This window comes from Mustela erminea, chromosome 3, assembly GCF_009829155.1.
Source record: "Mustela erminea isolate mMusErm1 chromosome 3, mMusErm1.Pri, whole genome shotgun sequence".
NCBI lineage: Eukaryota > Metazoa > Chordata > Mammalia > Carnivora > Mustelidae > Mustela > Mustela erminea.
Window position 1 is genome coordinate 71,399,153 of NC_045616.1, and position 17,428 is coordinate 71,416,580.

The 17,428-nt window shown below is 37.1% G+C and overlaps 1 protein-coding gene across 2 annotated transcripts in view; it reads left to right on the plus strand.

Annotated features, from left to right (window-relative positions):
• Window positions 1-17,428, plus strand: part of SREK1IP1 (SREK1 interacting protein 1) — a 44,726-nt gene that overhangs the window by 7,538 nt on the left and 19,760 nt on the right. For both annotated transcript variants that reach the window (XM_032336142.1, XM_032336141.1), the window contains exons 2-3: window positions 1,237-1,284; window positions 15,651-15,794. In XM_032336142.1, the coding sequence (XP_032192033.1) occupies window positions 1,237-1,284; window positions 15,651-15,794 (192 nt within the window). The remainder of the gene's footprint in view (window positions 1-1,236; window positions 1,285-15,650; window positions 15,795-17,428) is intronic.

The window sequence follows — 17,428 nt, forward strand, 5'->3', positions numbered from 1 at the left end:
TCTTTGCTTTAAAATTAACATTCTTTTATATTTGCATCCCATGTACTTTAATTTATTAGTGAATTTGGGCTATATTTCCATGTGAAGGATTTAGGAGTTTGATGCCTTGCATTAAGGTAATGGAATAATTCTTTCCTGACCTTCTGGTTGCCAGAAGCCCTTAATGGAGGTGAAAATTGGTTTCAACTCTATATATTATACAACCATAAAAAGGAATGGTCTTCTGATATGTGCTACAGTTTGGATGATCTGGAAAACATTATGCTAAGTAAAATAAGTCAGACACAAAAGGATAAATATTGTGTGATTTCACTTATATGAGATTCTTAGAATAGGTAAATTTATAGAGGCAGAAAGTAGGATAGAGATTACCATGGGCTCAAGGTAAGGGGGAATGGGCAGTTATTGTTTAATAGGTTTAGTTATTGTTTGGGGTGATGAAAGATTTTGGAAATAGTGGTGATGGCTGTACAACTTTGTAAATGTTCTCAGTGCTACTGAATTCCACACTTAAAAGTGGTTAAGGGGATAAATTTTATGTATATTTTATTACAAAATCAATTTATTTCATCTGTTACTATCTTCCAACATTGCTTGCGTGTAGCACTAATGATACAAAGACACTGTAAATATTTCTGAACATCGCTTAGACTGGATATGTAACTAGCAGTTTGTTTTCTCTTGTCAGAATCTGATTGCTGAATTCAGATGTTTCTTAGAATAGCTAGCAAAGTATTTTTCTGGATTTTCACCAATTCCTTTTAAAAAATTGGTTTGTTTTTCTTCTAAAGGAGAGCAGAAAAACATTTGTTATCTCAAATGTTCATATACATATGTATAATAACTAGTATATATAGTGAGTATATACATATATCACTAATTACTTACATTTGAGAGACAAGCTGAAACACTCTGGAATTTCTTCCTTAGTGTTCTAGAATTCCTGGAATGTTTAAGCTCTTGACTCTAACACTGCATTTCTGTTAAAGAAAAATATATTCCGGAATTATTCTTGAAATACTGCCAAATAAAATAACTTGAGTGAACTGGCTTTTCCAGTGATTTCTAACATCCATAACAATTGAATGAATAGGGTTACTAATTTGGGTCAGGAATGATTTTTTTTTAAAGAAAGAAATTCTACAAAAAGAGGTTTCTTAGCTTTTTCATGTGAAAAAAATTCTTGCATTTCTTCTTTTTACATGTCTCCTAAAATGTCATCCAATTTTATTTCAGGTTGCAACAAGGATAGTGTCCGAGCTGGCTGTAAAAAATGTGGATATCGTAAGTACATTAAAAAACACAATATTTCAAAGAGTGAATCATTGCCTCTTTGGGCTGTGTGATTTGGCATCCTGATTTCAGTGTCCTGATTTCAGCATAGTTCTGAAGCCCTATTATTTAGCCCGGGTTTGCAGATGATTCAGAAATTGCTCTGTCAGCCCTAAACAGTTCCTTTCTTCCCTGCTGTAGACTCAGTGACAGGTGGCTGTATATTTAGTGACTAGCAAAGATGTCAAATTCAAGTGGGGTAGATTTAGGGGACTGGAGAGAGTATATCCAGGAAAAAAAAAGTACACATATACTTAATCTTTTACTCCTTGTCTTTCTAGATACTGGGTGAAAAGGGGAAAGCAGTGAAAATTATTTTTAAAGGTTTTTCCTGTTGATTAAATTTAGTCTTTTTAAGGATGAAATTGGTCCTAGAATTTCTGCTCACAGGCAAAAGTTGATGTAAACAGTCATTCATCTCTATTATGATCAATGAAATGGAATAGAAAAGTAAACTTTTTTTTTTTTAAAGATTTTATTTATTTATTTGACAGAGAGAGATCACAAGCAGGCAGAGAGGCAGGCAGAGAGAGAGGAGGAAGTAGGCTCCCCGCTGAGCAGAGAGCCCGATGCGGGACTCGATCCCAGGACCCTGAGATCATGACCTGAGCCGAAGGCAGCAGCTTAACCCACTGAGCCACCCAGGCGCCCCTAGAAAAGTAAACTTTAAGTCATGTACAATTACATAACTTAAATTTGTAATTATGTACCACAAATATAATTTCTTTAGTTAAATGTAATAATTCCTAAAGCTTTGATAACAGGGAGAACAGTAGCTTTTGTTGTTTTATAAATTGGAGACCATGTACATGAGCCTGGATTATGGTTAATACTCCATATAAAATTAATTTATTAATTAATTTACATAGAAGTAGAGTTACATTTGATGCACAATGTTACATGAGCTTCAAATGTACAACATAATATTAAGTTTATACTTCAGGCTGTGCTTGCCACAAGGGTAGTTACCATTGGTCACCATATAGTGCTATTATAATAACATCGACTATATATATTCCCTATTCTGTACAGAAAAGTTATGTAAAAAATAAAAGATGTCCATGCAAGAACATGCGCTAAGAGAGCACTCAGTACATAAATCTTCATTAAAAGGGCTCATAATGAAAGCATGCTGAGAGTACCAAGTCACATTCTTCCAAGCAAAGGCTGAAATGTGGCATAAGGGAATTTTGCTCAGTTAACAAAAGTGGGAGCATAAGCATACATATCCTTCATTTAAATAAAAACTCGTAAAGACTATACTTTCATGTAAGAAATGACTGCTGTGAAATCTTTTCTGTGTTTTAAACGTATATGTATTTATTTCTGCTTTGTTTCCTTTCTTTAAATCTTTGCTAATTTCCATGTTCCATTTCTTGATTTAGGACTTAAGAACCTGCTCACTCATCCTCTCTCTCTTCCTTATATGCTGTTTTATTTACTTCAAAATCTAGAATGGACTTTCCAGTTTGTCTAAAATACCAGTTTATCTACTTGGACTTCTTTTTAAGGGGTATCTGGGTGTCTCAGTCTGTTAAGCATCTGCCTTCAGCTCAGGCCATGTTCCCCGGGTCCCTGGGATCAAGCCCCACGTCAGGCTTTTTGCTCAACAGGAAGTCTGGTTTTCCGTCTTGGTCTGCCTGGCACTCCCCCTACTTGTTCTCTCTCCCTGTTTATCTCTGTCAAATAAGTAAATAAAACCTTAAAAAAAAAAAAGACTTATAGGAAAATAATAAAAATAATATTTTGGAAATAGAGTATTTGTTGATCTAGTCTCCTTACTGTTATTTTATTTTACACAATGATGCAACTATCTGTAGTAAATGGATTTTTTTTTTTTTTGAGAAGGCAGGTAAGCAGATAGGCGGTCTAAGTTTATTTCCTTCTGCTTTATTATTTTAATCTGTTATTTTAATGATTAAGTTATTAAATAACTTCTCATTTGTCTCCTATGGAAAATTCAGTAATAGTTCCCTTCTGGGTTAAACTTGGGTTAAAGGGGTGCCTGGGTGGCCCAGTGGGTTAAAGCTTCTACCTTCGGCTCAGGTCATGATCCCAGGGTCCTGGGATGGAGCTCTGCATCTGGTTCTCTGCTCAGCAGGGAGCCTGCTTCCACCTCTCTGTCTCTCTGCCTACTTGAGATCTCTGCCTGTCAAATCAATAAATAAAAATCTTTAAAAAAAACAAATGGGTTATAAACATCTTTTAAAGATGACGGTCTTTTCCATTTACATGTCTTTATGATAGAAACTACATTTTAAAAATTACCTGTTATTTGCAGTCCAAAATCTTTGTATTGATGGCAGATGTAATAGAGAAGTGCATGAAACTCTTTGAAATGTTTTTAATGCCTAAAAATGTGCATATTCATCAGTCAGTCACAAAAGAGTATTGCCTCTCTAGTGTTGTGAAACTAATGGTTTAGGTTGTACTATTTAAAAAATTTTAATATTTGATTGAAAAGATTTTATTGTCAATATGTTTCAATATTGGTTATATTGTTTTTAAGTTTCAAGTTAAGAGTGAGTGTGTTACTAAATAACAGATGTCACTTTTTCATGGAAGTTCCCTCAACAAAATAAGAATTTTTATTTCTGTGATAAGTTGTTGAGTTTTTTTGGAGTGGCAACTTCTGATTATTTAAAAGCTACAAGGTCACTAAGCCTTTTTCCATAGAATAAATGTCTCAAATAATTTTGATAGTTCTCAGAAAATATACCTTTAAAAAGTTCAGTTCAGTTTATTATACTCAGTAGTTGAGCATTTAATCATAGCAGCAGGAAATAAAAACATACCAAAATATCTTTAAGGTTTATTTAACTTGAAATGCTTATTTATTAATAGACATTCATGATCTTTTCTTTGCCTGTGGGTCTGCTCATTATTGTTTCTCATAGACTTTTAAGTGCAAATATCTGAAATGCATTTGCTACTTTTTTATAGTTTGTTTCTTCAGAGATAAGCAGTGAAAAATAGTAAACCTGAGTGCAAAATCATTTTTCTTTAATTTTTAATTTTTAATTTTTTATAAACATATATTTTTATCCCCAGGGGTACAGGTCTGTGAATCACCATGAGTGCAAAATCATTTTTTCTTTAGTTCTCATTAGCGGTAATACTGCCTTCCTCTACAGCCCCCCCTGGAAATCTGTGGCCTTTTTTTTTTTTTTTTTTTTTTAAGTTGTCCATACGGGGTTGAGGGCAACAGTAGGACATTTAGTATGTAGGATATAGAGATTATAAACATCCTGTAATGTGTAGGGCAGTATTGGACAGTGAAGAATTGTCTGCCTCAGAATGACAGTGGCCACCCCCTTTGAGAATTTTTTCTCATTGTTTTGGGTTTTATTCCCCTCTATCTTGTACAGTCTTTTCTAGTACCTAAATTGAAAACTGCTTTTAAAAATAACTCATTTTTTTAAAAAATTAAAAAATTTTAAAAATTAAAAAATAAAAATAAAAATAACTCATTTAAATCTGGTGTTTCCAAAAGTACAACTTTGTTTTATAGAAACAGCCACTCTTTTTTGCCCCACATTTATATTTTTGGCCTTACATGATTGTATATAGGCAAACATATCTAATAATAACAAATATGTCATGAAGCAAACTGTGCCGATTCAGGCTTATATGGGGAGGGATAAAAAAGTAGAGATCCTATATGGTCTCCTATTTCAAAAATTTATGTGGGTAAAGTAAGGAACCATCTTAGTCCTTATGGACTACTATAACAAAATACCACAAGCCCAGTAGCATATAAACAGAAATTATTGCTCATTGGAGAGGCTGTAAGTCCCAAGTTCAGGGTGCCAGCAAGTTTTCCAGGTCCTAGACTTTTCATTTTATATTCACATGGTGGAAAGGACTAGGGATTTCTCTGAAGTCTTTTTTATAAGGCAGTAATCCCATTCATGAGGGTACCAGCCTCAGAACCAAATAACCTCCCAAAGGTCCCATCAACTAATACCATTCTCTTTGGGGATTAGAATTTCAACATATGAATTTTGGTGGGACACAAAGATTCAGGTCATAACAGGAACATACTGAATACAGTTGATCCTTGAACAACATAGGTTTGAACTGCACGGGTTTAGTTTTAAGTCTTTTTTTTTTTTTTTAATAAATACAGTATAGCAGTAGAACAGGAACCACCATGTCTCCCCCTCCCCACCTGCACTTAGCCAGGATAGATCCTATAGTAATACCCGTTTCTTGCTCTTTTCCTGGGAATGTGGAAAATGTCCTTCCATGTGGAGTCCAGGGAAGGGGGATAACCAGGGGAAGCCAAAATACCTTTACCCTTCTCTCTAGATCACTTGTTCCACCTGATCCACTTTATGTGGCTCTAATGGAAAATGCTCTCATGGAAAATGCTGTCAAGGAGTAAGCTGCCAGTTTCCCTACAATATTAGCTACCCTCTTCAGAAAATATTCAGCACCTTGGACAGTGTCCCACCCTAGGGCCCAGGCTTCTGTCTGGTGTTGGTGTCCTCCTGCACCCCCTTGGTCAGAGGGTTGTGGGGTGGCATGTTATCATGTGGCCCTTAGTTTCTTCACCAAGAATCCTTCCCCAGAGCCTGTTTCTTGCACCTCCTGGTTCAAGACCTCAATGAACTAGTTCTAGCCTTCTCTGCAAGTTTTCTCCACCATTGCTTTGTTTTTCATCATGTGTTTACTTGTATCTTACTTTTCTATCACATTAAATACAGTATTTCAGTTTTGGGGGGAACCAGAAGTTTTATGTGGATTTTTGACTACCTGGAGATCATTGCCCCAACCCCTGTGTTCAAGGGTCAACTGTAATTCCTGGAAGGGAATTCAGGATAAATGGAGGGTCTTATATTTAAGATATAATGTGTTTATATAGACTGAGGGGATACAGGAGATGTTTCAGATACAGGTGATAGGAAAATATTAAGCAATTTCATCTAAGAGTTATAACAAGGATATCTCTTAACTTGGGAGGAAGCTAGGTGAGAATAAGTACAGATATTTCAGGTGTAGAAATAGAAAGTAAAAGGAGATGCTGTCTGGTAAACTTAGGAGGCAGAGCTGGCTATTTGGGAAGCGGGCCCTGAGTGGGACGGGAAAGTGGTTGAACAATAGTTTAAGTCAGGCATAAGTTTGGAAAAGTCACTGAGGAAAATAGGACAGATCAAAAAAAAATGAAATGCTTTATGTTTGTGCTAACGTTCGTCAATGTATGATTGTGCTCAAACATTGCTTGACTGCTCAGGGATAGGCACAATCCAAAGGTTAGCTTTGAGCCAGAGTATTTGTTTTACAGTGAGGTATCATAGAAGAACAAGAATATGAATGAGTCAGAGAGGCTTATAAAAGAGTATTCAGAGAGTCAAGAATGAGAAATTTGAAAGACTAGGAGAAAATAAAGGGATTGAGTGAGTTAAGGTCTTAAGATTCCAAATCAGATCGATGCATGGGTGTGAGTGAGAAAGCTAGAAGGATAAAAGATTTGAGTCAAAGTATGATGTTGGAATTTAAAATTTCTGAGATGAACCACAATGAGATACCACCTCACACCAGTCAGAATGGCCTAAAATTAACAAGTCATGAAATGACAGACGCTGGCGAGGATGCAAAGGGGAATCGTCCTACACTGTTGGTGGGAATGCAAGCTGGTGCAACCACTCTTGAAAACAGCATGGAGATTCCTTAAAAAGTTGAAAATAGAGCTACCCTAAGATCCATCAATTGCACTACTGGGTATTTACCCTAAAGATACAAATGTAGTGGGGCACCTGGGTGGCTCAGTCATTAAGCGTCTGCCTTCGGCCCGGGTCATGAACCCAGGGTCCTGGGATCGAGCCCTGCATCGGGCTCCTGCTCTGCAGGAAGCCTGCTTCTCTCTCTCCCACTCCCCCACCTTGTGTTCCCTCTCTCACTGTCTCTCTCTCTTTGTCAAATACATAAATAAATCTTTGAAAAAAAAAAAAGATATAAATGTAGTGATCCGAAGGGGCACATGCACCCAAATGTTTGTAGCAGCAATGTCCACAGTAGCCAAACTATGGAAAGAACCTAGCTGTCCATCAACAGATGAATGGGTAAAGAAGATGTGGTATATACAATGGAATACAATGCATTGACCAAAAGAAATGAAATCTTGCCATTTGCAGTGATGTGGATGGAACTAGAGGGTATTATGCTGAGTGAAATAAGTCAATCAGAGAAAGACAGTTATCATATGATCTCCCTGATACGAGGAAGTTGAGAGGCAGCATGGGGGGTTTGTGGGTAGGAAAGGAAGAAATGAAATAAGATGGGATCGGGAGGGAGACAAACCATAAGAGACTCTTAATCTCATAAAACAAACTGAGGGTTGCCAGGGAGAAAGGGGTAGGGAGAGGGTGGTTGGGTTATGGACATTGGGGAAGGTATGTGCTATGGTGAGTGCTGTGTAGTGTGTAAACCTGGTGATTCACAGACCTGTACCCCTGGGGCTAATAATACATTATATGTTATTAAAAAAATAAAAAATTTAAAAAAAATTTCTGAGATGGAACACTTCAGGTTCTGACAAGGAGCATGGTGTGGCCATGGCATCTAGAATATCAAGGAACTGAGAAAAGCCATGCAACACTCTAGACTGCCCATTGAGCCTTGTGGAAGGGCTTAGGGTGAAGAACTCGAATAGGAGCCTGATTCCAAAGACTTCAGTGGATAGGCTTTGTATAGGGATGCCTTTGGCTCAGGTCATGATCCCAGAATCCTGGGATTGAGCCCCACATTGGGCTCCCTGCTCAGAGGAGAGCCTGCTTCTCCCACTGCCCCTCGCTCAGCTTGTCCTTGCATGCTCGCTCCTTCTCAAGTAAAGAAATAAAATCTTAAAAAAAAAAAAGAAAGAAAGAAAGAAAGAAAGAAAGCCCAGCAGATACTAATAATAAAGAGGTAAGCTGTAGAAAAGTGTTCCCAGTGAAGAGCCAAATATCCTTTAAAGCAAGTGGTGGAGGGAGCAAACTGCAAACAGGTATCACAGTCTGTCCATTAAGGATTGCATGTTTCAGAAGATGTCATAAAAAGATTGGCAGAGGGGTGCCTGGCTGGCTCAGAGGTTTAAGCCTCTGCCTTTGGCTCAGGTTGTGATCTGAGAGTCCTGGGATTGAGCCCCACATTGGGCTCTCTGCTCAGCAGGGAGCCTGCTTCACGCCCTCACCCCATCTGCTGCTCTACCTACTTGTGATATCTCTGTCAAATAAATAAATAAAATCTTAAAAAAAAAAAAAAAAGATTGGGAAAGAAAGGAGTGATTATCTGTTAGGTCAGGGGACCAGAAACAATATGAAGATAAGACTTCAAGGAAGATAAATGGATACAGAAGCCTGCATTTTTGGGTAGGAATCACAATGATAGTGAGGTGAAGCTTGGTGGAATTAATTGTGTTTAATAATTGAAAAGTTTGTAATGTAGCTTTTATGCTCTCAGAACTGAGAACCTTAGGTAAAGCCAAAAGCTGATTTACTTAGCCCTTGTTCACATGGTCTGTATACTCCACATGCCAGGTAAAACGTACATGAGCACCCTAATTATAAAACAGAAGTTCTTTTCATTCATTGACAGATCTTTATCAGGACAGTCTAAATCCAATGATAGGTTTTATTATTACTTGGCACTTGACATTACCCATCTAGCCACTCCTTGAATGCAGACAAGGGAGAATATACCTTTCCCTTTATTGGTCATAAATGGTCATAACCTGACACCATGTATAAAGTACCTACTTGGTGCTAGAGTCTGGACTAAGCGCTTTAAAGATACAATTAATTGTGTCTCATTCTTAAAACAACCCTATGAAGTAGGTTTCATGGTCTCCATTTTTATGAACATTCAAAAGAAAAGACTGATACCCAGATCAGTCGCCTCAGTGCAAACCCCCTCGGGCACTTACTAGCTTTGTGACATCAGGGAATTTGCTCTACCACCTGTGTCAGTTTCCTGTCTATAAAATGAAACAGTTATAGCCCCTAGCTCCACAGAGTTGTTGTGAAGATTAAATTCGCTAATGCAAGGGTTGAGCTCAATGGTTTGCCATAGGAATTCCTCAATAATTATTACTGACTCTTATTACTGTTATAAATCAGAAAACAGGCTCAGGAGGATTTCTTTATTATTAAGTGGGAAAACTGGAATTGTAATTTGTGAAACTTGACACTATGTCATGGTCTTTTCCCCACCATTTGTAAAAATTGTGGTAAAATATATAACATATATATAACAAATATAACATAAAATTTGCTGTTTTAAGCATTTTTAAGTATACAATTGAGGGGCATTAATTATATTCACAGTGTTGTACAACTGTCTCCACTGTCTATTCTGACACTTGTCATCACCCTAAACAGAAATGCTATAACCTCTATTTCTGCAGCCGCCCCTTGCCCCGGGCCCCAGACTCTGATGCACTTCCTGTTCTACAAATTTGGCCATTCTGGATATATCATGGAAGTGTAATCATATTTGTACTTTGTACTTTGTGGCTGGCCTATTTCCCTTCTTGTAACATTTCAGAGTCCGCCCATGTTGTAGCCTGTGTATGTGTGTGTGTCTGATACACCACATTGTATAATTCATTCATCTCTTGGTAGGCACTTAGATTATTTCCATTTTTTTGTTATTGTGACTAATGGAGCAGTGAAAATCCATGCACAAGTATCTGCTTGAATCCCTCTTTTCAGTTCTTTCGGGTATATGCTTAGGAGTGGAATGCTGGGTCATCTGTGTCAGCTTTTTGAGGAGCTGCCTAAGTGTTTTCCACTAGAAATTTTATATTCCCACTAGAAATATACAAGAATTCCAATTTCTCTTGCTGATATGTATTTTTCTTTTCCTTTTTTTTTTTTTTTAATAAGTGTAGCCATCCTCGTAGATAGGAAGTGATATCTCAGTGTAGTTCTGATTTCATTTTCCCTAATGACTGATGATGTTCAGCATCTTTTTATAGTCTTATTGGACATTTGTATCTCTTCTTTGGATTAATGTCTATTCAAGTCTTCCATCCATTTTTTAAGTGAGTTGGGGGTTTTTTTCGTTTTTTTTAATAGATATTTTCTGCTTTAATTAACAAAACAGCGATAGTATTTTGTAATGCAGTTTTAAAAAATACACAATTAATTTACAATATGGCCTCTTAATTTGCTGTTTTATATGAAAATTATTAAATTATTAAACTGTTTCTGAAATATTTTAAAAAATTATCTTGTTACTTTTGTGTTACTATTATATGCTAATTTTTATACTTTTGGGGGATGGTATATTAATATTCATGATTACTTTATTTTTTTCTTGAGTTACAGCACTTGTATAGATCCTGGATGTTAAACCCTATCAGATACATTATTTGCAAATATTTTCTCTCATTCTGTAGGTTATCTTTTCACTTTCATAATAATTTCTTTGCAAAAAGGTTTTAAATCTTGATGAGGTCCAGTTCATCATTTTTTTCTTTTGCTGGTGCTGTTGGTAATTTCTTTTTAGATTTATTTATTTATTATTTGAGAGAGAGAGAGAGAGAGAGTGAGTGGGAAGGGCAGAGGAGAGGAAGAGAGACTCTCAAGCAGACTCTATGCTAGGTGTAGAGCCCAACACAGGGCTTAATCCCACAGCCCTGAGATCACCCCCTGAGCCCAAACCAACAGTCAGATGCTTAACCAACTGTACCACCCAGGCGCGCCAGGTGCCATTGGTGTTTTATATCTAAGAATCCTTTGCCAAATTCAAGGTCATGAAGACTGACCCTATACTGTCTCCTAAGAGTTTTATGGTCTTAAATCTTATATTGTTAAGTCTTTGATCCATTTTGAGTCAGGCTTGCATATGATATGAATAAGATGTTCAACCTTATTATTTTGCATATGAAAATCAAGATGTTTTGGCACCATCTGTTGAAGAGACGTTCATTCCCCAGTGAGCAGTCTTGACACTCTTGTCAAAAATTGGCCATATGTATATGGTTTATTTCTGGGTTCTTAATCCTGTTCTATTGGCCTATATGTTTATTCTTGTGACAGTACCATCCTGTTTTGATTACTATAATTTTGTGGAAATTTTCGAAATCAGGAAGTGTGAGTCTTCAACTTTTATACTTTCTCAGGATTGTTTGGCTAGTCAGGGCACCTTGAATTTGGGAGTAATCAGCCAGTAAAAGGTTGTAACTTGAAATGTCTCTGTGTATCTGTGGCCAGAATTTGTTTCTGGTCACCTAAGAACTTTCTGATCATTGTCTGCTTAGAGTCTGTTTAGATAAGAAGTCACAAGAACTGTAATTTGGAATATGATTATTTCCTAATTTTGTTCACTTATTCCCCCAAGAGGAAAAAAAAATAGGAAACTCTATTTGTAGCTTCATGGGTCACTTGTCTTAAGATTAGTTTAGGGTCAGTTTCATTGAAGTAAAGCTAAAATGCATGTGAGATGGAGCTTGCTGCCAGTGTGGTTGTGACTTCAGTATTTTATTTACTTTAAATATTCATGGTAGTATGAAGTGTTTGGGTGCAGAGCTAGCTTAAGTAAAGGGAATAGTGTATCATCAGGAGTTCTGATCAAAATGGCAAGCTGAACCAAGACTGAAGGTCCTCCTTATGCTTTCAACACAGAAATGCTGAGAAAACCAGAATAACAACAAAGAAATAACCCAGCTCAAATTAATGAAAGGGAACTTCCAACTGCTGGAAATGAAAAGGAACTCAAAGCCAGAACAGGGAATAATAGCTGAAAGCGATGAGGTCCACAGGCCTACTGGGTAGACTTCTATGGATAGGGAATGAAGCCTCAGACCACTATGGGATGGTAGCATGGCTGGGATGGGAACTCCTGCATAAAGCCCGACTTTTCTAAAGGCTGCGAAGTGGGGATTAGAAAAATCACATTCACTATCTAGGGAGAGTGGCAGAAAACTTTATTGTATGAATTCCTGCAAAATAATAATCAGAAGAAAAGGAATAATCAAGAATTGGCAACCCAGGCTTATACCATGTGTAAGTATGAGGAGTGAATTTACACTGCCTCCAGCGAGGCAGGAACTATTTTTCCAGGTTAAGAAATTAATATTGAAAATTGATCTGGTAGTGGGGCACCTGGCCTGCTCAATTAGTAAAGTCTGCAACTCTTGATCTAGGGGTTATGAATTCAAGCCCCATGTTGAGTGTAAGAGATTACTTTTAAAAAAGTGTGGGCTGCGCGTGGGTGGCTCAGTGTGTTAAAGCCTCTGCCTTTGGCTCAGGTCATGATCTCAGGGTCCTGGGACTGAGGCCCAGATCAGGCTCTCTGCTCAGCTACCTGTGATCTCTCTGTCAAATAAGTAAAAAAATCTTAAAAAAAGAGAAAGGATTGGTCTGCATATGATTTAACTCATATGTGAAATTTAAGAAACAAAACAAATGAACACAAGGGAGAAAATAAAGAGAGACAAACCAAGAAACACACACTTCATGTTAGAGAATAAACTGAAGGTCCATGAAGGAGGTGGGTAGGAGATGGGTTTCATAAGTGATAGACATTAAGAAAGACACTTAGAATGAGCTCCTGGTGCTATATGTAATTGATGAATCACTACTTCTAAACCTGAAATTAGTATTACAGTGTATGTTAACTAACTGGAATTTAAATAAAAGTGTGGGGAAAATTGGACTAATATCAAATTAGATAAAGAAACTTAATTGCAGCTATATGTCTTTTTTTTTTTAAGATTTTATTTATTTATTTGACAGAGATCACAAGTAGGCAGAGAGGCAGGCAGAGAGAGAGGAAGGGAAGCAGGCTCCCTGCTGAGCAGAGAGCCCGATGCGGGGCTCGATCCCAGGACCCTGGGATCATGACCTGAGCCCCTGAGCCAAAGGCAGAGGCTTTAACCCACTGAGCCACCCAGGTGCCCCTGCTATATGTCATTATTAATAAAATAACAGAAAATTAAAGACTGTGTAAAAATTTTCAAAATAAAGGGATTGGGGAATGAAGAGGAGATAGATTAAATATCATTGATATTTAGTGGTTTTTCTCACAAAAATGATAACTTCATATGATTAAACTAATAACAACCAAAAGAGCCCGGTAGAGAAATTTCAACATCAGACTTTGGGACAAGAGCAGTATTAGGAATAGAGATTCAAGAACAGTGAAAAAGGTAAAATGATAATGATCTTGATTGTGCTTACTAATATAGTCTCCAAATATTTATAGTAAAAACTGTATTACAAGGAGAAATTGGCAAATCTTTGATGATAGAGGTGTTTAGAAATTACACTATCAGAAGTTACTAGACAAAAAAAAAATACAATGGAGAAGATTTAAACAACAAAATAGACATAGCACTCTATCCTACAGTGTGATATACATTCTTTTAAAATACATCCAAATGTATTTTACTTTACTAGGTGATAGTCCACAAAATAAATCTCAGCAGATAGCAAATAACTGATCTCATACAGACCCTACTTTCTGGTAGCAGTGTAATAAATTTATAAAACAACAAAAGCATAATTTGAAAACTCCATATGTTTGTAAACTAAAAAGAATACTTTTGATTCATTTGAAAGAAATCACAACAGAGGAAACTTGTTTCTAGCAGTATGGCAGACTGGGTCCTCTTGCAAACAATTAAGAAACTTGTATAAAATGTATAATACATATATTAGTTACAGTAGTGTTCTAGGAAGAAAATAAAGAACTAGAAGATAACAATCAAAGGAAAACAGAAATTCAAAGAGGTTAAGACTTGAGGGTATTTCCTGAACCCAGTGTTCATGAACTTGTGTTTTCGTGGGTTGGAAGAGTATAACAGATAAAAGCAAGGCCTGGGGTTCTGCTTAAGATGGGGACTCTAATAAGAGGTGTTCTTGTATAAATGTAGAACTTACAAAGGATTTCACACGTAAAGTAAGAGGACTAGAAATAAACCCTAGCATAGAGTTAGAGTGAGTCATTAATGGATCGTGGAATCAATTATGTGGTTACCATCAGCACTGTGTGTTGTTTCTTATCTTTGTTTTTGAATATCAAATGTAGTAATGCTTGAGGTAACTTTTCGTTTCATTGTTAATGTGTTAGTGTGTATCTGTATTTGAATGTGTATACAAGTGCAAAACATAATTTTGAGTGGCAAAAACTAATTGCAGACTGATAGGTAGGTATAATTGAGTTTAGGTTATAAAATAATGCAGTGTGCTGTTTTGGAAAGATAAATACCAACTGTAATATACCAGCTTCCAAAGACAGAATAATGGGATTAGGACAGTGCCCCAAGGAATGGTGCAAGATCCCCACCTTTGTGTGTGTGTATGTGTGTGTGCACGGGTGTGTGTGTACAGTACTTTTGCAAAGATTTACTTTAAAAAAAGAAAGCTAAGTGAATATGACAAAGTGTTAACATGTGGGTGATAGGCACTTGGGTATATATTGGCTATATAATTTCCTGTACTTTTGTGTTATTTGTACTATATGATTTTTGGAAAAGCTGTATCATGCACTAAGTGGGTAACTATTACAGTTTTATAATGGGGAGAGTCTTTAGAGGGTGAATGATATCAGAATGAAATTTTTTTTCAGAATGAAATTTTTATTTAAGTGTTCTGTAGAAGAGCACCCTGGATGGCGCAGTTGGTCGATCTTTTTTTTTTTTTTTTTTTTTTTTTTAGATTTTATTTATTTATCAGAGAGAGAGAAGAGCAAGCACAGGCAGACAGAGTGGCAGACAGAGGCAGAGGGAGAAGCAGGCTCCCTGACGAGCAAGGAGCCCGATGTGGGACTCGATCCCAGGACGCTGGGATCATGACCTGAGCCGAAGGCAGCTGCTTAACCAACTGAGCCACCCAGGCGTCCCAAGCTTTTAACTTGATTTCGGCTTAGTTCATGATCTCAGGATCATGAGATGGAGCCCTACATTGGGCTCAGCGAGGAGTCTCCTGGAGTTTCTCTCTCCCTCTCCCTCTGCTCCTCCCTATACATGCTCGCTCTCTCTCTAAAGTGAATAAATCTTAAAAAAAAAAAAAAGTTATATTATTATGACACCTTTAATTAGATGAAAGCTATATAGTTGCTATGTAATTAAGTACATAAAAAGGGAAAATACAGGAAGTGTGATGTAGCCAAAAATGCTTATTAAATTAGAAGCCCTGATGAAGAAAGGAAGTTCTCTCTCTTGAGTGGTCCATTCAGGGAAAGCAAACTATCACCCACCGAATAATCAAAGTTTAGACATTGTATTTTTAAAATTGTAACTTGTTTCTTAACCATGAGGCAACAAACCACAAATACATGATGTATATATTATTTTGTCTTTCACGTTTTTGTGTGTTTGTTTTACTTAGCTGGTCACCTGACATTTGAATGCCGCAATTTTCTCCGAGTGGACCCCAAAAGGGACATAGTTCTGGACGTGAGCAGCACCAGCAGCGAAGAGAGCGAGGAAGAGCACGCAGAACTGAGTAAATCGCAGGCGCTACAAGAAAAAAGTGAGTGGTGCTTTTTCTTTCCCTCCGTCCTTTAGAAATGTTTCCAAACTTCCTGCCTATGATTATGTCATGTTCATTGTCCTCTTGTATTGATCAGTTAGATAGGTCGTGTATTTTACGTAATAGGTATTGCATAGGTAAGGAAATAGGCTTTGACTTATTGTAAGTGCTTTGCCCGAAATCAAACAAGTGATCAGTGTTAGAACCAGGAGGCAAGTCTGTTTCTGATTCCACAAGGCAGGTTTTGTTGTTGTTTTTCCATCACACTAAGATGTGTCACATGGTACAAAGCTTCTGATTTGAGACTTGGTTTTTAGACCTGTTTGGCCATTTTGTAGCATGTGCCTTTCAGCAAGTCATTTAACCACTTCAAGTCTTAATTTCCTTGTGGGGTATCACAAAGAATTGGTGTGTCAAGTCACACTCACTCCAATCAGAGATGTTCACTGGTAGCCAGATTTACTAGTAATTTCAAGTATATACATGACATGAGGCATAGGGAAAGCTGCAAGGGTTCTAGGACCACCAATACAGCTCCCAACATGTTTTCTTTCTACTTCAGAACCCACTCTGGCCAAGATTAACATGAGTTTTCTTCATTACTTACCCAAAAGAAAGTCCTTTAATCATGAAATATCTCAATTTTATATCCATATAGTCCAGGGAGCCATGCCTCATAAATCCATAAATCCCAGGATTAGGTCCCATAAATAATCTTAGGCAAACCAGCTACATCCTACTTTAAGCAGTCTGTAAATAAGGATTCTCTTGCCAGCAACTTGATTATGGACCTCTAGCTTTCAGAACTGTGAGGAAATAAATTTCTGTTAATTAAGCACAACACCCTCCTCCCCCTGGCCAACTATTCTCTAGTTAGGAAATACCATTCATTTGTTTCCAGGAGGTCTGTCATTAGCCTGTTTAGGAAGAGATTTGACTAAATTGCCTTTTTTCTCTCTTGGGGGCATCCTCCTCTCTCCTCAAAGAGAAGATTGCATAGCTACTGTTTAACCATTTCTTTCCCATCTTGTGTATAAAATGGCCCATCCTTGCAGTGGGGTTTTTAGGGATAAAATATAATGCTGTAGGGTGAAAATACTTTTTGAACTTCAAAATGCCATGTGGTAGATGTCACACAGAATAAAAATGCAACTTACTTGAATATGGGCTTAGGCATGGAATGAGAGAGATACAAAATGTTAAAATCTTATTTTAGCTCATCAGAAAATAAACCATGTACCTTTTAAAACTTTTTAAGTTTTCCACATTATATCTAGTGAATGTAAGTGAAGTCAAATGCCAGCGTAGTAGGATGGGCTGAGAAGGCAAGAGGAGGAGAGTCCTAGAAAGGGCAAGCAAGACTTACATTACATATGAGTACATACAGCTTCAGGTAAAGATAGCTTCTTGGCTGTACACACTTGATTTTATTACCTACTGAAACACCACTGAAGTGAGAGTGGAAGAATTTTTTTAAAAAACATAAACCCACAAAGGCAAAGAAAATGAAATAGGAAGCAGTAGTAACAAAATTTTGAAAAGCAGGTGGGTTTAGGGATAATGGACAGCACACTTGAGGAAGCTCAATCCTTGAATAGTAGGAAGTCTGAGGAGTCACCTGATAGTAAATACTT